The 21245-nt window shown below is 39.3% G+C and overlaps 1 protein-coding gene across 2 annotated transcripts in view; it reads right to left on the bottom strand.

Annotated features, from left to right (window-relative positions):
* Positions 1-21245, bottom strand: part of GRM1 (glutamate metabotropic receptor 1) — a 346953-nt gene that overhangs the window by 6349 nt on the left and 319359 nt on the right. The window contains exon 8 of one of the 2 annotated variants that reach the window (XM_024747978.1): positions 2873-2933. The exons of the other annotated variant lie outside the window; for it this stretch is intronic. Coding sequence (XP_024603746.1) covers positions 2873-2933 — 61 coding nt within the window. Of the gene's footprint in view, positions 1-2872; positions 2934-21245 lie in introns of those variants that run through there. 2 annotated transcript variants of the gene reach the window in all.

Genomic DNA, 21245 nt, shown 5'->3' with positions numbered 1-21245 from the left:
ATTTAGTATATATTCTGTGTATATATATTCAGTATATACATATCTATATATCTTTGGAAGCTTATCTGAACATATTTTAAATCTCTCACCTTATTGAATCACCACGTCTTATAAGGTAGAGAATCTCTGAATGTGTTGGTGAAGACAAACGCTTTTCGATATCATGAGAACATGGTAGTTTCTGATGATATTAAATCTTAAATGGCATTGTGAATTTTATCCCTCTCCTCTTTGATTCTAACCTCATCATAAGCTAATCAGAAAACCATTTGGCTTGCTGAAATATACAATATCACAAAGTCTAAATATACAGTCCTCCTTTTAGAATCTTTAGATCAATCACATTGAATATCCTAAAGTTATATGATTCAGGATAAAAGACAACATAAAGAAAATCAGTTTGCCTTTATTAAGCCTTGTGCTTTCTCCAATGAATTAATAAAGAAAAAGACATCCACAAATGAAATTACCGCATCAATAAAGTATGTAAGAGCCCATAGACTGTGTCCACGTGTAGGGTCTACTATCTTGAGAAAATTGACAAATCTATTTCAAACTAAAGCGTAGAATTCTGACGGTTACTAAACGTTTTCTAAGTACATTTTGAATGGCCTTCGGCTCAACCTAATGATGATTGCTGGCTGAGGAAAGAAATTCTGGTGCCAACGTTTATTTATGACATCATGTTGGTACAGCAGCATTGTTTTAGCAGAGGTATACCAGGTGTAATTATATTCCTCCAGGAGGTATAGATGAACCTAATTATGTTCCTTTTGAAGAAAGTTCAGGTCAAGCATTATCATTTTTTTCTATGCTCAATGCTTCCAGACCTATAATTTTTTTTTTTTTTTTTGCGGTATGCGGGCCTCTCACCGTTGTGGCCTCTCCCGTTGCGGAGCGCAGGCTCCGGACGCGCAGGCTCAGCGGCCATGGCTCACGGGCCCAGCCGCTCCGCTGCATGTGGGATCTTCCCAGACCTGGGCACGAACCCGTGTCCCCTGCATCAGCAGGCGGACTCTCAACCACTGCACCACCAGGGAAGCCCCCAGACCTATAATTTTAATAGCAAGTCTTTGGATGCTCTTCAGCAATACTTGAGTCCTCACATTTTCCCTGGAAGTATAGGGCAGTTGCATTGCCCTGCAGGGATTACTCCTCAGAGGCAGGAGAGATCTAGGCAGACCATAATGATCCAGTAGGCTGCTTTATTTCTATCACTAGTCCCTTTGCCTTGCTTGTTCACAAAAGCTGTGGAAACCGAAGGTCACAAAAAGAACATATCTTTTTTTTTCCCCCCCACAGGAACAACCGAGGCTAAAAATAGTCAGTCTCAGTCTATGGTGCACAGCTTGGAAGCTACCAATCTTCTCCTGATCCTTTACTATCTCCAGAAAGCTTGAGTAGATCTTATTCAAAAGTTCTTTACAACCAACCTGTTAGCTTTGCTGACTGTTGCATTATTTTTTGTCACCTACCAATGATGGACCCACATTCAGCCTTTGTTTTTGCTTTTAGGCACTCACCTTTAAGTCATGAAATGTTAAGTGACTCTCTTCTCTCTCTGGCCCTGCTGTCATGACATGACAAGCACATCTACTAGTCCCATAAATCCCTTTTGACAGGCAGCCAGCAGCTGTCATAATCAGGATGTCCTTCCTGTGTTCTTGGTCAGACTCAACCCTTGGTGCAAGAAACACTCAATGCTTTTTGACTCGGGAGAATTACAGAGAATGCATCCGAGCAGACTAGAGTGGCTGTGATCTAGATGTGCAGAGTCCTCCCAGCCACCAATTATTTTTCCCTCCAAGAGTCAGTACGATTTGACCGAGACCACACACTTTCTATTGGAGCCTTTCCAGGGAATGTCAGAACACGACTTCCCAATGCACTCCACTGAGTGAAGAGAAGCGACGCTAGGGCCCCATTCACCAGGCTCCACAGCCAGGTTCAGTAGCAAACATTTGAACAAATTGGGCTCTTCTCATCTGAAGAGCTATTCAAGCCACAGACACCTCATCAGTGAGCTCCCTCCTGCTGCAGGAATGTGTACCTTTGACTCTCCCAGGAGTTTGAAGGGCTGTAAAGGAACAGCTGAAAATGACCACAGACTCCGTGCACAATGAATTGAACATGGTCTATGTTCTTTTGTTGACTTAAAGAGACACTGTCAAGATCTAAAGGTCAAAAATTGGACCAAACATGCACCGGTTTTATCAGATGGAGAAAATCTGATAAAAGCACTAAAGTTCTGGGGAAATAGCTACTTTCCTTTTTGTTTGTTTGTTTTTGCAAAACTCACTTTTTGTGGGACTCACAGAACTTTTGCTTTGTGCTCCCCAGGGCATAGGAGGCACCCAGCAAAGGCTGGTGTTCACCTCGTCAAACTGACATTATGGAATCCTTCCATAAGTTCAAATCATGGCTTTTACCTTAATGCAGACAGGATCATATAAAATATTTGTGTAGCAGCAAAAAAAAAAAAAGGCAAAGAAAGAAAACAAAAGAAAGAGCTCTGTTTGCCAAGGAGAAGCTAACAAATTTGTGAAGGGGGAAAATTCACTTTCAAGTTTGTGAGTGGGAGTCACAAACAAAAGTGAATCTCTAGAATGGGAAAAAAATGTTGCCTCTTGCATCAAAACATAAAAAAGCAAAAAGACTAACAGCTTGACAGTGTCCTTTTAAGAACAATGGACGATCAAATTAAGGCAGTCGTGCAAACCATGGCACGTAAATGGTTCCTCGTTCTTGATGGCATGCACCACATCTGTTTCCAGGTTAGAAAGTAGGAAAACCCAGGAGAGAGAAAGCAAGGGGCAAACCACTATTTTTTCCATGCAGCTTCTCTTACACATTCACTGCAGTGTGTGGGTTTTCAAAGCTGCACATGTGCCGACGGACACTGTCTGGTGGGCGAGAATTCTGGCTGCCTCTTCCTGAAGATGGAAAAGAAAAAGATACCCAGTGAGTGAGCGGTTATACACGTAACTAGAGATGGCGATCACACCACTTGGGTGGTGCCAGGGCTGGGGTAGGGCCTAGCTTGGCTCCTGAGCCTTTCTCCACATAACCTGCACCTGCACATCCTGGATCTTCCTTGTGTTGCCCAGCTGTTTCTTACTGCCAGGCCCAATTCTGAAAGTCACGTCAGTGGAGTGCATTCTTTCTTTTACCTTGTGGGACCGTCTCTTCCCAAGCGGCAGATGCTTTCTCAGCTGTGTATGTGTCTATCCCAAATTGGCTCTCTTCCCTCCACTCTTGACACTCTCCTTTATTCTTGGAGGCAGCGGACTCCACCTAAATCTTCCCACTCACCATCCCTCTTAAGGGATGCTCATGGGTTTATGTCTTACACTGTGACTTGTAGTGCTAATTTTACTCTATATTATGTTATCATAAAAGCAGTGCTGTCACTTAGCATAAAGTCACATGTATCTCTTGGCCCTCATAAGACGGAATGTATGTTGTGGTGGAAAGAAGGGAAGTGGCAAGAGATTGGGCAAGCCTCCCACCAGGGGAGAACGTCATCTCATTCCCTGGTTGGATGTCTCCTTGTACAGCACAGAGTGTGTGTGTGGTAAGGGGATAAGAGCCCTGACTTGACATGACCAGGATGATGGGGCGGCCATGTGCAGGTGGCCATGTGCAGGTGGCCTTTCCAGCATCTGTTGGAGTGAGGATACGTGGGTTTCACACAAGTTAAAGACACATGAGTTTCCCACTTTATTAGGTGGTGGGATAAAGTCATCTTAGTGACACTCCACATAAGAGGGCAGCCAATCATAGAAGAGAATTTGAGGAACAAGATGCTAAAGATGAACCGTCAGCAGGTGCTGTGAGTGGTGTGGATAAGGTCACAGTCATGAAGCCCCTATAGGGCTTTCTAGAAACTCACAAATGTTCTGTCAATCATCCTTGGGCCACCTACCCCAAGATCCTGGTGACAATTATCCATTGTTAATTAGAAGAGGACCACAACAGCTCCAGGCAAGTCAAAGACCTTTGTCAACTCTCCTATCTCTTTTTCCCATCAAAGCAAGCAGAAAAAGGGAAATTCAGAAGAGGGAAGAGGCAGAGATATTTCAGGAGCGGACCATGTCCCTTCCTAGTCCAAGTCTTTCAGGTTGAAGCCTAACATTGTTCTGGAAAGGAGAGATGTGAATTTGAGGTTTGAAACAAGAATACAGTGGAATATCTTTTTAATACCTGAAAGCAAGGAATCTAGTATGAATGCAGAAGGTGAGAAAAAAGATTTTTCATAGCACAGTTGAAGGTGAAGGAGAAAAAATAAAATTGATCAATATGTATATTTCCATCAAGTTTGGACCATTCAGTAAACCATTTGAAAGTACATGATCTACCCAGAACAATCTGAAGTCCTCATCCAGAGTTAAGAACTTGAAACACCTTGGTATAATTTTAGTACCACTACAAAAATCAATTTACTTAAGAAAATTAGACAAAGAGATAATGTTTGTTACTGAATGAGGCAAAGTAACATGACATTTAATATGCCCACCTGAAATTACAAAGATCATGAAAACAATGAAAACATTAGTAGTAGATGCCCAGGAATAAAAATATGGTGTTTGAATATATAATGAAGTTACTGGTAGAAAAGGGCATTTCACCTGTAAACTAATGTTAAAGCAACTTCATTTCTCATGAAAGAAGGCAGAAAATACACTCAAAGCACTTGGCTTTGGCTTGCTAAACTGCCTGCATCCCCTTGAATCCTCCAGTTAATTCTCCTTTAGATAATGTCTGTATGTGGCCTGGTCCAGTGGTGCTGGGAAGCCAGGACCCTGGCAGGGCTGGCTTCCTGTCCCCATGACCAATACAGACACACGGTGGGTCTCTTATCAGAAGGGCCCTGTATTCAGGGTTTAGTGCTCTGTGGTCATCCTTTTGATACTTGTAATCATTTTATCACTTAATTTGTGTTTTGTAAGGGATGTTCCATGTGGAAACGGAGCATGCACTGGGGGTTTAGAGCCTCACCTCAAGCATGATACTGCCTCGCTGGACAGGTTTTCAGTTTCTTGTTCCTTGCACCCCACCCCCACCCCCCCTTGGGGACCAGAGCCCATCCAGCCTCCCACTGCCCACCCCTGCCCAATGATCACGGTCACCCTCCTCCCCTGCCAGGGGTCTGTGGGAACAGGTGTGGGAAGATCAGATCAGGATCAGGTGCCCATGCCCAATAACATTTCAAGGCAGCTGATGGCCGTGGCCAACTCCTCCTTGAACTGGCAGGTCCACTGTGCATTTGGTGAGGAACACGGCAGGGGTGAGCCTCTCGCTCATCCTCCGTGCATGTACCTTGCCCGTCCCTGTACTGTTGTTGCGATACCCTTGAGGGTTGCCGGTCTACCATGGGCTGGGGCAGGAGGCACCTGGAAAGGGGAGATGCCTGGTTCAGTTTCTCCGTGGCATCTACCCAGTGACTGGCTGGAGGGGAACCTGGCAGCCTGAGCGTGTGTGCGGAGTCACTGAGTGGCTAGCTGCCGCGCCTGGCAGGGTCTGTGCTTGCTCGTCAAGTATCCCCCGCAAGGGAGTACAGCGTTCCGTGGCAAATAAGAAACCAACATGACAGGTCTACAGAGAGACGGTAGAAGAAAGGAAAGGGCTTTATATTTTAGTGCCTTTAACATTTTTCCCTCTATGTTTTCAACCAGGGGCTACGGGTTTTCATTTTGCACTGGGCCGTGCAATTGATACAGCTGGTCCTGTCTGCTGGAATGTACAGATGATGGATGATAAAAACCATGGGGAAACGTCTTGACAGCTCAGAGACTTGTTCTGCTGACATTAGCATAGGTGCACACAGTGTGGCATGAGGGACAGCTCAGCATTTGTGTCTCCTGGGGACTGGGGCAGGAAGCTCTGTGGCCTCTGTAGCTGACTTGGAAATACTCTTGCAGTTATGGACAGTTCTGTGATTGCTTTGGGGGTTTCAACCATATTGACAGCCAAATTTCACATAGTAACTCCAAGCAATCCCAGAGCCATCTTTAACTATTGATTGAAATAGTTGAAAAAAATTACAGCATCTCCTTCATGGTTCCATTTCTTTAGTCTCTGACTTTGTGTTGAAGTGAAATGCAAATGACCTATGCATACAGATCTTACTTTTATGAAAGAAGAGGATTATTAAAGGTTACAGGTCAAGACCCGAAAAATCTGATTCCAGAGTGGCCATTTTATCAACTGCATTAAATCTGAGAGAAGGAGCTGGACTTTGGGGTATTTTTAACAACCATAGAACCATATATTCAACCAACCCCAGAGTCCGCAAGCCAGAGTAAAAGCTTGGAGGGAAAATGCAGCATATGTGGGCTTGTCAAATATAAGTCCCAAATCTGTGCTGAATCTTTTGGCAGAAACTGTGGATTTAATGAAACCCCAGAAGTTTAGTTAGAAAGATTCATCTTCAATTTCTTCTGAAAATGCAAAGCTTTTTTTTTTCTTTCTTTCTTCTCTTTCCCCCTTCCTTCCTTCCTTCCTTTTTCCTCCCTCCCTCCCTTCTTTCCTCCCTTCCTCCCTCTCTCTCTCTCTCTCTTCCCCTTTCTTTCTTCCTTTCTTCCTCCCTCCCTCCCTCCCTCCCTCCCTCCCTTTCTTTCTTTCTTTCAAATCCCTTCTTGGTGTATGCATACCTTCTCCCATCTATTCCCATTGTCCAAATAACCTTTCTTTGTATAAGAGACTATCTGTCTTTGAGTGTACTTGGTGCCATATGACTTTGCTTTTGTGTGTTATTTGCTTTACAGCTAGTCACCCCTACTTTGGTTTCTATGCTAAGAATGATTCTTTATGTGAACTTGAGAAGTTGTTACAGACGAGTTTTACTCCTTATAGTGTAGCAATAAGCTCACAGGACAAGGATTCAGGAGACCAGCTAGTCTCCAACTGAGTATTTGCCTCTTTCAGACTCAGTTTTTCACCCATAAAGAAGGATTGATGAAATAGTACATGTAAAAATGCTTCCAAATAGCAAAATGCTATCCCAGCTTAAGACAACTCTATTGGAGGAGCAAAGGCACAGACAAAAGACTGATGTTTTAAATCTCAGTGTGTATTTAGGTTAGACTAATTCATAGTATCTCCAACTTCACTTCATTTTACTTATGGATTTTAACCACTTCCTTATTCAAGAATTTCAATAGCTTCTAGGAGAAAAATATTTTCTACTAGAAACTAAGAAAATAGTTTTCTAAGAAAACTAAGAAATTAGAAAATAGTTTTCTCTCTTGCAATTTTTTTTTTTTTTTTTTTTTTGCCAGCAACATTAGAGACATTGAGTGGATATGTCAGGAGCCGGTAAAACTAGGTACAGTCAGGTTAGCTCTCTGTATCTGAAGTTGCATGTCTATGACAGGTCTGGAGGTGAGACTTTTAGCAGAGATAAAATGGTCTATGCAATTCCAGATCATCACCATGGAAATAATGTGGCAGCTGTCCAAAGTAATCATAAAGATTGATGGCAACCACTCAAGACCATTTTAGCAGAAATATCTATCTTTCCTGTTGTTATAAATAAATAGGATAATTTGTGCCTCTGATTGCTTTCCAAAGCCAAATGCATTCTTTCTATTATCTGAATTTAAATACTAATTTCTCAACATTCATTCATCAGAGTGGAAAATGGAGCTCTGACTGTATATATAGGCCCGCTGTAAATGGTAATTGTTCCAGTCTTCCTTTTAATACATGCACACCTAACATAGTACAGTAAGGCTCTTTATATAAACACAATGCAGTATGAAATATTTCTCTATTTTAAAATCCTTAATTGTAAGGATTTCTAAGTGAGATGCTATAGAGAACAATTTAATAAAATTCAATTCAATTACCATCACAGATTTGTCAAATATTAACATTTTGTCTTATTAAGTTTCCTTTCCTTCAGAAAACATTAGGGATATGTTTGAAGTCCTCTGTATATTATTCTTAATACTAATCCTCTCCTTTTCAAGAGAAAATTTGGTATATATCATCAGTTGGCATATGCTAATACTTTTACATGTATAGTCATATGTGTTAATAAATAATGTGGTAGTGTTTAGCATGTTATTAGATTTCATATCCATAGCATCACACTATATTTCCATTCAGCAATTTGCCCTTTTGCATAGTATTATGTTAATAGATATAGCTCTAGTTCATTCACTTAAACTAAATTGAATAAATACCACACTATCAATAATATAATCAATTCTCCTACTGATGGCCATTTAGGTTGTTTCCTACATACTGCTATTTTAAGCAATACTGCAGTAAACATGCTTGGTTATATCTCTTTGCACACATATGAGAGAGCTTTTCTGTGGGGTGGACCAAGAAGCAGAATTGATGGATTGTGGTGAATGCACATTTGTCTTTCTTATGTATTGCCAAATTGCTCTACAAAATGCTTGCAGAATTTACACTGGTATGTGAGAATTCCTACTATTCTTTCCAATTCAGTTCATTTTTCAGACATCTTTAAAACTATTATGAAAATTATTTTAAATATATAAACATGGAAACAATGCTAAAATGAACCCCCATATCCCTATTACCCAGCTTCAATAATAATCAATATATTTGTGAATCTTATTTCATCTATACCTGCCATTTATTTATTTTAAAACATTATGTCATTCCATCCATAAAGAATTTAGTATATATTTCTACAATATAAGTACACATTTTTATAATAAAAGGAAAAAAATTGTCACACTTAAAATACATTAATAGTGATTCCTTAATATTTGATATTAAATATTTGATATTAAATAGATGATATTTGAATTTCCCTGATTGTCTCATGTATATTTATTTTACTCTTGATTTTCACATCATCCCAATAAGAGCTGCACATTGTATTTTGTTGATGAGTCTTATAAGTCTTTTTTAATCTGTAGATGTTCCCTCCTCCTTTTTGCTTGCTATTTATTTGTTGAAGAAACATGCAGATTATAGATTTTACAGATTGAGTCCCTGTAGTGTCATTTAACATATTTCTCTGTTACTTATGTTGCCTATGATTTGATAGTTAGATCTGAAGTCTTGATCAGCTTCATGATTAATTGTATGGGAAGAATAGTTTGTTGGAGGCAGAGTTTTCTTTCTGTTATACCACACAGAGAAGCACATAGATTGTGTTTTCTATTAGTCATATTAAGATTGATCAGTGGGTTTAGATGTTGTCAGCCTGATGTACACATTATAAAACTCCCCATCAATCTTTCATCTAATGGTTTTAGCAGTAATTGATGACATTATATAGATCAATTATTTTATTACAAAACTAATAAATGATGTTATTATCTTTCTATCATCCCTTCTGTATTTGTCGACTAGATTTCTTTTTAAAAGAAGAACTTATTCTTATCAACTATTTAATTCCTCTGAGATAAAGTTCAAACAGAAAACACAAGCCCAATGGATGAGTCTTTTCTTTGTCAATGCTCAGAATGATGATTCAGTTTTCTAACATCTAGCAACAGTGATCAGTGTACCACCTGTGGGACTGTTTCTATTGTCTGTTTCCCTTTTTTTGTTGTTGTTGTTGTTATATGTTTCTAACTCTTCCATGCCTAAACACATTTTATATCAGATAAGACATTATAAATATATAAAATAAGATTCTGTAGAGGTTCTAGAGGTTCTAGGTTATCTCTACCAGAGTTACTTTGCCACTTTTTCTGCTAAGTAGAATGGGAAAGATCAACTCAATCCAGTCAGAAACTGAGCTGAGCAAAGTTGTTTTGCAGTTTGTATAGGAGTCAGTCTACTGTAGGGAGAAGGGTATATTGCTTCAAGACTTTTAACAGAGCATCTGGCTGTGCACTAGTACAGCTCACTTGATGGGTCTTTATCTCCTCAGCATTGAGAGACTGTGGGATATTATGGCTGGCTTTTCGAAGATTTTTAGTTTAGATTTTTGGTCTGCCACCACACACAACTTCAGAATTAGGCACGTGTCTTAACAGGGAACCTGTATCAGGTGTTTGAGAACTTTGAGTCTCCAATCTTGTCAGTGCAGATTCAGGTGATTGCTAAAAGTGTTTTCTAGCCTGTCTCCTCAGCAATTGAAAGGCTCCATGAAAATGGACTCTCCATGTCAGAGGTGTTTGGCTTATCTTTTAACCTTTCTGATCCAGCCAACTGCAAACATCAGCAGATGGGTTTTTTTTGTTTTTTTTGAGGTACGCAGGCCTCTCCTGCTGCGGAGCACAGGCTTCGGACGCGCAGGCTCAGCTGCCATGGCTCACGGGCCTAGCCGCTCCGCGGCATGTGGTATCTTCCCGGACCGGGGCATGAACCCGTGTCCCCTGCATCGGCAGGCGGACTCTCAACCACTGCACCACCAGGGAAGCCCCTCAGCAGATGTTTTGAGGGAGAAGCTGGACATGTATTGAAGCCTCTCATGCCTTTTATTTTATCACTTCAGCCTCCAGTGACTACAAGATCTCTTCTGTCTTCTCTCCTCCCTCCACTGACACTCTGCTTGGGCCAAGTCTGGATACTCGTCCTTTTGCCAGAGCCTGGAGTTGGCAAATGCCTCCAGGGAAAAGCATCTGCAGATCATCTGCTCACTTCTCAGTTCTCCCATTTCTGATATTTTAGTTCTCACTAATCCCTGTCACTTCAGCAGCTCCCTGATGCTGAAAAAAAGATAGCTTTTGTCTTTCATACCTGTTTTCTAAACCTAAATATTCTTATTCTTCACAACATTCTGCACACATTTCCTTCAGGAATTCTAAAATGTTTATCAAGTTCTTGACCACACTGCAATGTACATTATATCTTTGCCTCTCTCCTGTGATCCTTTTCACTTCTTATTATATAAGTTAATTCTTATCTTCAACAGTAGGCAAGCCATAGTTTCTGGAGGGCAGAATCCATGGATGATTTACCATTGCTTGCTAGTTTATCCCCCTTTTACCTACCCCAGTTCTTGGAAATAAAAGGAAACCATGTAATTTCTCATGCAAACTGATTACTTTTAAGAGTGAAGGAAGTGCTCTTAAAAATTATGTCATGACAAAAGCCATAAACTGGGACTTTCCTGGGCATACAAAGAGACATGTGGTCATCTATTTACAGTAAATGTTGAACAAGTGACTGAATAAACAAAACAGAATGAAGAAATATTCCTAATATGAAAATAATACAGAAATAGCCCTGAGCTTCTTTATCACTTTGGTAATTGCAGGACTATCAAAAGCACTTATTATTTTTGTTACTAATTCCTAAATTAATTCTCATACTCAATATTGACCGTCATAAAATCTCCAGCAAAATTTACATTAAAAAAATAAAGTAGTAAAAATAATGTGTATATGTATTTGTGTGTGCAAAAACTAGACTATACATAAATATGTTAATGGTTTTTCTCTGTGTATTGGTAGAATTGTAGATAATTTTTATTAGCTGTTTTGTGTTTTCCTATTTTTTCCAAATTCCCCACAATTAATATTTATCATTTTTTAAAATATGAAAAATAAGCAGTAACTGTTATTACAAAAAGAAATTTATAATATATAATTCAGAGGTAAAATTCCCTCTCCTTTTAGCTTTACCCCAATAAACTAAGGTATTATATGGGAGTTGTGTATATATATTTTTTTTTGCTGAAAAAAAATTAAAGTAAAAATTCTAAATATATATTAAAATATATGAGGAGCTACTAAGGAGAAATATCAAATATAAATTACAGAATTTGGGAAATTATACTAATATTTTATATGTATTGAAGTCTTAATTCAAAATTTTGTAGTAAATTTAGTCTTTATACTGTAAATAAACACTTTACTGTATGTATATTTTCAATGTTCATTCTCACATATAAGCATCTTTATTAATGAGAAAGTAAAAGCTCAAAATTAGAAAAAAAAATACAACTTAAGTTACGTAAAAGGAAAAAAAAAAATACCCTGTTATGTTTCCAGATAAACTTTAGGTGCCAAACTGCCAAAGTGAGTCTTTTTATTATTTTGCTCTGATTTATCACAGAGGGGGAGAGAAAGAGATTCTGAAAACAACTTGCCAAAAACTAAAGTCTTCACCTCAGGATGTTCTGCAAAAAGATTTAGAGTGGCCGATGAAGCTGAACATTGGGAAGCATTTTTTATTACATCTCCAGCCTGCTGTGGAAATGCCGGGCACCAGTAAACAATATGTATTAAGGATGATTCTGTTTGTATGTATCTTTATCAAATATATTCTATAATGAAATAAAATCTGAAAAGTGGATTCCTTATTGACCTATAATCATGAAAGTATATAAATTAAAATTAAAAAAAAATTATTCCTTTGGTAAGAAGCTTAAAATTCATGATAACAAAAAAGGACTTAGATCACTTGAGAACTTTGTGAGGCTTTTAATATTCTTGGCTAAAGCACTAATATTAGATATATGTTTTCACTAAAATTTATTTTATGCCACCACTTCTGTTTAAGCAGAGGCATTAATATCCCCATGTCACCACCCAGCAAACCTGAAGAGAAACTGATAGGCAATTATCATAGAATTTCTTTCACAGTATTAGAAGTACAGTCACCATAGCCGTAAAAGAAATCTTGGTCGTATCATAACCTATTGAGAAAGAGGAAGGGGAGATATTAAAACTGGTATAAGAGGACTTCTGTGTCCAGCTAAGATGTAATTCCTTGGGGTAAACCAGCTCTCCCACTGAGAACAACTAGAAAAAAAACAGACAAAATATTTTTAAAAACCATTTAAAGACATTGGGATGCTGTCACGGCAGCCAGAATCCAAGGGACCAATAAGTCAGAAACAAGAGAACTTCAGAGAGGTAAGCAGATAATCTTCAAGCTATTTTTCTCATTGGGACATTTGATGATTCTTGAATACAGAAGAGCAGATTGAGAGTCCAGGCAGAGGGCCTTAAGTAAGAGGTAAAGAAGCAAGAAAAACAAATATTTACAGGGCTACAGACACAAAAATTTGAGTTCAAGTCTTCCGAGGTAGCCAGGACTTGAGGAGCCAAGACCCTGAAGAGAAGGAGGTCAAGAAAAGTGACACCACCACTTGGTGGGTTTCCTTTAGAAATTTTTGCAAACTTTAGGCTGCACAAAGCACAGGATACAAAGCTAAGCAGAAAGCTGCTGAAAATCAGTGCAGTTTTAGGTAGTCTCATAGCAATGAGGAATCAAAATAGGAGTTAAAGATATTTAAAGAATGAAGAAATGAAGTAAACGGTGAGGACTCAGGATCTTAAAATCCCTGATCTCAAGATCATCATCGTCAGGAAAATGCAAATTAAAACTATAATTAAGTACTACTACACACCCATTAGAATGGCTATCATGTAAAAGACCATCAACAGAAAATGGATCTCATACATTCTTGGTAGGAGTGTGAAATGACAAAATCACTGTGGAGATCTCTTTGGCAGTTTCTAATAAGTTAAACATACACCTGCCTTATCATCCAGTAATTCCACTGCTAGGCATATACCCACAAGAAATGAAAATTTATGTCCATAAAGATGTACGTGTATGTTGATTGTAGCTTTATTTGTAATACTGAGAGCTGGAAATTGCCCACATGTCCATCAACGAAATAGATTAAATAAATTTTAGTATATTCATACAAGGTAACACTAGTCAGCAATTAAAGAGAATAAACTATTGATACATGCGGGAGCAAGGATGAGTCTCATGCTGTGTGAAAGGATGGCTCATAATGTATATACAGTGAAACTATTTTAAAATGGGGAGATCAGGAGAGCATGTGTAAACAATTTGTTTTAACTCTTCCCAGTGATTAATTCATAGTGGTAGTATTAATTGTTAGACACTTCTATGGCTACTATGGAATAACATAAACATATACTTATGATATATTCTGATTCTACCATCTGTTTCCTTGGGAACTAGGATTCTTATTATGGCATAAATGTAATATATATGTAGTACATGATAATACATGAGCTGTCCATGAATTTCTGGATCAGAAAAGCTGAGAACAGGCATAGTAGGGAGTCTATGGAACACTTATTTTAAGCTACTTCTTAAGACCTACCAACTATACTATTCACTGGTAGAATATGGTAAATAGAACATGAGTATTGTCATCTCCCCTGTTAGAGATAAAGCAACTGAAGTCTGTAGAAAGGTAAATGTGAGAAACATAGTGTGATCGTATGGACCACACAGAGTGCACATTCCTAAGGAAGCGTCTTCCCAGGGACCGATGAGGATCTGGTTCTCAGACTTGCAGTCATTCTTCCCATCACTCACCACCCAGGTAAATATCATAGCATAAATTATTTTGTCTGCCCAATAAGGATAATATATCATCCAGGGTGAGACTTATATTAAACAAGCTCATATAGTGAGGTTGTTACATAACAGAATTTCAATTTCATTTGCAGTAGGAAATAAGGTACAGGATTTAGAATACCAAAATGTATATAAATAGGGGAAGCCAATAATTAATAGTTACTTGCTCACCGGGAATCAGAAGAAGGGGTGGAGTGCGGCAAACGTCAATACTTAAACATTCGATAGCATTAAGCCAATATAGCTTACTTCATCCTTTTAGTCTTAGGGATCACCTTGTCATTTGTACCTAAATTTTCAGAGCCCGTGACTCACCATCCCCTTCACTCATCTCAGCATCAGAGAGGTCTATGGCCGTTTCCAATGTTTGTTTGTTTGCTTTTCTCTGCTTTTGTGTCTGATCAGTCTCCCTCTCTTATAAATCAACCACATTTTAGATGTGATGGTCCATTTAATCTGGTAATAGTTCATATGTTATAGGCTTTGGAGCTAAACTACCCTGAGGTGACTGCACACCTCTATTTACTCTGAATTTTGTGAGCAATCTTACTTTTACTTTTCTTTTTACCTTTTAAGCATTTCTTTCTGTTCACTATCTTCTTCCCCAGTTGTCAGAGCCCTAGGTCAGGCCACTCTAATCTCTCACCTGGACCCTGCTACAGCCTCCTCCCAGAGTGCCCCACCTCCCATCTTGCTCTCCTGTGTCCTCCACACTGAGGGTGGAGTATTAGCTCTAAAACACGTTTCTCACTAATCACAGTGCACCCCTGCTTTGTGACTGTGGTGACTTCCATTGTTCAGAGGATGAGATCCACGCTCTTGAGGTCTATAAGGAGGCCCTGTGTGATCTGGTCTTAGCCTGCCCTTCTTGTCTACTTATCACACTTTCCTTTATCCTCACTTCCAGGCATCCTGGAATTGCTTCCTGTCCTTCAGCCATCAGTGGGTTTTTTTGCTCAGAGCCTTTACACTGTGATTGTTTCACTGGTCTACCCCTTTAGCTCCCTTCCTTTCCTAGCTAACCCCTTTTCTCCTTCAGAAGTCAGTCTAAATAATTCTTAGTCCTGGGAACATTTCCAGCCTCCACACACTGGGGCTGGTTAGGTCCTCTTAATAACACTCCTGTAACACCTTGTACTTACCCTTACAAACATTCACTACACTTGTAATTACATGTTCAATGTTTGGTCTCCTGGCTAGAATCCCATTTTCCACAAAGGCAGGGGCTGGATCTGTTTTGTTCACCACTGTATTCCCTGCCCATGTCTCAATGGCCAGCACAAGTAGGTGCTTGAATCGATTAGTCATCAGTGCTTCTCTTCCCACTGTAAAAAGGGGTGCATCAGGCCTTGAGCTCATTCTAACCATCAGAGCAAAAGAGATTTTATACTAGGATCGGCCCTAGAATAACTTTTGATTTTAAACAGTTGGAGCTAAACAAAACCTTACTAAAATTGCTTGCAATTCTATCTCTTACAATAAGACACTGACAGAATCAGTGGCTAAAGTCACAGAGCTGCCTGGTGACGGATCTACAGCCATCCTTCCAATCCCTCACCCCTCCCCTAGCTGCCCCATTATCGTAACTTCTTTTATTCTACTTTGACCATGTAAGTCTTCATTCCTTTTTCTTTGTTAACACTTTTCCTACTCCCCATCCTACATCCACCTAAGCCAAATAACATAAGCGGTGCAAAGTTTAATCATGTGGAAAATGACATTAATTTCCACAGTGTTTGAGAGCATTTACTAGAAACAAGCTAACAGTATATATTTTTATAACTGAAAAATCAGGGAGAGGAAAGTCTTTTCTATCATTATTGATTTCTCCTAGGAAGTTGTTTTTCAGTATCTTTAGCAGCATCACCAGGGACTTTGCCTGATGTCATTAGCAGCAGACTCCTCATTCATCTGGAAGATAATCTGCATAGAGGGTATTGTTAAGTGGCCTTCAGTTACAGATTTCCCTTACCCCTTCGAAATAAAATAAAATTATAGACACATTTTGGGGTTAACTGGATTAAATATTTGCTGATTTTCCTCTTCTATTCTATTGACCAATGTTAACAATAAGTAATATTTTATTGTTGGCCTGCAATTTATGATGTATTTTAATTCATTCAGAAGACAATGTCCTAACAATCCATATTTCTTCAAAAACAAAACACCTTTTTCCCTCCTCTTTGTTCATCTTGAGGCGACTTAGAAGTATTTTACAGCCAGGATTCTCTATAAAGTAGCAAAGACAAGGCTCAGTTTTTAAATGTGTTTGACTCTACACCTCACACCTTCATAACAAACGCCGTGTCAGCGTGATGCATTTTCTCGCCCCTCCATTGGTATATCTGCTGGAGTTTGTAGCAGTCACTCACATTTTGCATAGATAGGTGATCACTTGGCTGGCTGGTTACCACCTGCAGGTTTTGAAGTTTCTTTTCATCAAACTTTCTAAATATAAAATGCTGGTGCTTAGAAGTTACTTATTCAGATGCCAAAGAAGAAAGGATGGGTGATAGTTGGAGATGGAATCACTCTGGTGGAGACACTTGCAGGGCTTCTGCTCACGTCACAGTCATACCCCTTCTCTGCGAACTGCCTCCCTGATCTTACCCATGGAGGGTGGGAGTGATGGGCCCCTGGAAGATAATTTTATACTCTGTGACTTCACATCATCTTTGTCCGTCATCTACTTGACCTGGGATAGACACCTGAGTCAGGCTGAGGTAATCAGTGTCTGTCTGTGTTATGTAGAACCACGTGGGTTGAGGGAATCAAAGCTGTCTCTTTGGTAACTGGACCGATAGCATGTAAACTCAGGAGCACTGTGATGGTTGTCCTTGGACTGACCATGAGGGCCCAAGAAACGGAGAAAGCAGATGTATGAGGAGAAGAAGGAGGTGTGCAGGGAGCCAGGAGATGACGTAGATGCCTGGAACATTTTTCCTCAGAAGCTCGGTCCCCCTTGTGGCCTAGAAACGTTCCAAATCTTGTTACTATATCTGAAATTATTCCTTATATTTTCTCTATTAAATATCCCACCGCCTTTTGCTTAGGCTAGCTTCATCTGGCTTTTATAACTTGCAGCGAAAGAGTTCGAATTAATGAGCCTATAGGCACCATTCTCATTGATGTGAAGCTTCCAAATCCACTGGTACTTTCTTCTGTTTCTTCATTGTGCAGGCTGCTTATATTTTTGCTCTTGAACCTGCTTTATGAACGTGTTGCTCACATGGCCTGCTTCCCTTTTGAGTAGGTAGCACTTTACACTGGACTCTAAGGCTAACAGATGGCATGCAAACGATCTCATCTTTCTTTAGCTGTGGCCAAGCATGGACAGGCTGCCAAGTCATGTCAAACAGGGTGTGCTTCTTCTCACACCTCTCACACTGAGTAATGCCAGCGTGCCTGGGCTTTCCGCAGACACACAGCTCCACCATTCTACATAGCGTGGATATCACAAGTTGAGAGTAACGATGCATATACCCAGTTTTTACAACTGTCATTACATGAAGGTGTAATGCAGAGTTTTATGCTAGTGTATGAACGTTCACACCTCCTCCCCTATTTTCATAATTTAAATGTCACTAGCTAACAGCTAGTGACATTTTACTATACGCTAGGCACTGCACTTTACTCTATAAATCTTCCCATTTACTTACACAAAGGGAAAATAAATACGCTTAGGCTAGCTTAGGTTGGCTTCTATAACTTCAAGCCAGAGAGTTTTAATTAACGAACGTATAAGCTTTGTTCTTATGGTCTAAGGACATCCACAGTCATGTTTGGTCTGCAGGCCTCCAGTGTCTCCTCTGATAGTTTCTTTCATCTAACAGGTGACTGTTACATACAGTAGGACCAGGATAAAAAGAGTATCTGTTACGTAGGTGGGACCTTGCAAAAATAACAAACCCAGACTCAATAAACTTCTGACTCTAAATCTACCCACCCACCTGAATCACCACATTATACCATTTTCTATCATTTCACTCACTGGATTTTATTGTAATGATGTGTTATACCAATAAACTATGACCTTCTTAAGGGCAGACTCCATGTCTTATTCATTTTATTGAATACATGAATGAATGAATACATTATTGAGGTAACAGACATAAAGGTGATGAAAATTATATTTTAATTAAAGTGATAAAAACAAATGATTTTATCCAGAAAACAATGATTTTAGTCCCATTTCTTCCTCTTATAAAAATGGCCTTGAACTTTCCAAGCCTTAGTTTCTTTATTTACACAATGGTGTTATGTGTACCTACTTTGGGTCATTATGGATATTCACCTGGAATATTTTTGAATTCAGTTCAGAAGCTACACATTATAAATATAGGAGAATAAAACATTAAGTGTGAGAACTTGAATATGTATGTCATGCAAGTTCATTTGAATTTGAAAGAAATATAAAAGGTGGCCTATATTCAAAAGGAATATGTTCTCTTTGAAGCTGTAGCAAAATCTGTGCCCCATGGTCTCAGTGTAGAACTTGAAAACATAAAATATGAGTGTTTAAAGTAGCTATCTCTGTGTTATTTGTCGAATGAGTATATTATTCACAGGAGGGAAAAAAACAAGGAAACAATGGTGACTGCAAATCTGCGTCCCCACCCCCCATCCTCATGTCATTCATCTCTCCCTCTGTACTTAAGTCCGTGCCTTCTGAAGGTGGTCTCTCACCACGGCAACTCCTCAACACACAACTTATTTACTTATCTGTTTCCATTCTAAATTATGGCTAATGTGCTTTTAGGTCATCGTGTTACATATTTCAGAGAGTAAAGGCATTTCATCTTGCTTTTTCAGGGGGCATAAGGCTTTACCCCAAACAAAATACCCTCACACTGGCAGCCTCAGGCATTATGACTGGCTGTCAGGAAGAGAGTCAAGGATTTGGATTTCTAGCCCCTTCTAATCACAGCTGAATGAAGGTAACTGTTTCATTCTCAACTGAGTCTGGCTCTGAATACACAACACCCTTCTTCTACAAACAACCTGTACTTAGGAGCTGTGACTCCTCCAACTCCACCCATAATGCCAGGACAGCATACCTTACTTCCCAGCTTTCCCTCATTTGTCCCATTTCAAATCTTACAATCAATGTTTGTAAGCCCAGAGTCTGACAAAATCAGTAGTAAGAGTTGTATTTTAGGATTTTACTTAAAATTCATCTAAGTTTCTAGCTTAATTTTTCCATCTTTTTTTTTTTTTAATGACAAGCAACACACATGTAGTGAAGTGAGAACCAGCATCAACCACAACCAACATATTCTTCAAAATTGGTGCTTCGTTATGACACTTGTCAATCGATGTCCAATGGCTCTACTGCCAGCTCTGGGTCAGACTGCCCAGCATAACCCGTATGATCTCTAGTTCATATTTTCAATTTCTGTTTCTCTGTCAGCTCCTTTCTCAGATACGACAAACAAGCTTAAATTTCTCCTCTATTATACCACTTCTCCCTCTCTCCTTGGCTTCCTTAGATACTGTCTAAACTTCTTAATTCTTTTAATGACAAACTCCTCAACTTACAGCTATAAAAATTCTACTCACATCAAACCACTTAAATGACTCAAGGATAACCATAGAGTCTCCATCCTTGGGGATCCCAAGGATCCCAAGTTCTTTCTCTTGAAACAGTCTGTTATAGACTGAATGGTTGTGTCCCCTCAAATTCATATGTTGACATCTTAACTCCCCAACGTGATGGTATTAGGAGGTGGGGCCTTTGGGAGGTATTTAGGGTTAGATGAAGTCATGAGAATGGGATCCTCATTATTACTCTTATAAGAAGAGACACCCCACAGCTCACTCTCCCTCCTCTCCCCTTCTCTCTCTCTTTCTGCTCCCACGCTTGTACAGAAAATTGGTTATGTGAGCACACAGCTAGAAGGCAGCTGTCTGCAACCCAATGGGAGAGGTCTTACCAAGACTCAACCATGCTGGCACCCTAATCTTGGACTTCCAGCCTCCAGAACTGTGAGAAGATAAATGTCTGTCTTTTAAGCCCCCAGTCTGTGGGATTTTACTATGGCAACAGAGCTGACTGAATCAGTCTCCTTGGTTTCCTTGACACTGTGATCCCTCTTTCTCCCCTTTTTTATTCTGTGTTGTTTATTGCTTTCAGGTTTTCCTTATTTATCTTATCTCTTAAATGTAAATGTTCCCTAATGTTCTTCCTCCTACTTTCTTCTTTTCTCATGTCTTAATCACTCCTTTGGCCACTGTAAACATTCTGACAATTAAGTCTCAAATCTAGAGCTCTGGCTCACACCTTTCTCTTAAGCTTCTGACTTAATTTTTCAATACTTTATGGATGCCTCTATTTGAATGACTTTACTGGATTTTCAGTGGATAAGTCTGAAACCCAACTTACCAACATTTCCCCAGTCCTATTCTGACGGGAGAATATAGGAGTATTCCCTATCAGTTTTTATGGTAGTCGTATTTTTCCAGTTACCCAGGCTCAAATCACGAGAGTTGTATTCTATTGTTCATTTCTTTCTTCCCCCAAAATCAATATTCCAGTTCTAATGAATCAAGGTCAGAAAATGTTTTCCTATGCATGCCTGGGATTTGACTTTTATTTCGCTGCTCAGGTTTAAGCCTTTTATTTTCAACCTGTCATTTGGATTTTTATAGCACTTTATTAACTAGTCTTTCTATAGTCAATCTCTTCCCATAAAGCTTACACATGATCATAAAACTTCACAAAAGTCATTAATGCATCTTGAGGTTTATATGAAAAGTATCCAAATTTCTTCTTAGAACATTGATCGTTATCTATAATCTATCCTCTTTCTGCATTTAAAATTTACCCACCACTACACCTCTCCATGTACTTCACCCATAAGAGATTCCACTTTTCAGCCCAAAAGTGCATTAACAATTCTGAATCTTCATTTATGTTATTTTCTACATGTGAAATGGTCTCACCATAGCAC

Source organism: Neophocaena asiaeorientalis, unplaced genomic scaffold, assembly GCF_003031525.2.
Source record: "Neophocaena asiaeorientalis asiaeorientalis breed wild unplaced genomic scaffold, Neophocaena_asiaeorientalis_V1.1 scaffold123, whole genome shotgun sequence".
NCBI lineage: Eukaryota > Metazoa > Chordata > Mammalia > Artiodactyla > Phocoenidae > Neophocaena > Neophocaena asiaeorientalis.
Note: the sequence above shows the minus strand (reverse complement) of the source record. Positions and strands in the feature narration are given on the sequence as shown.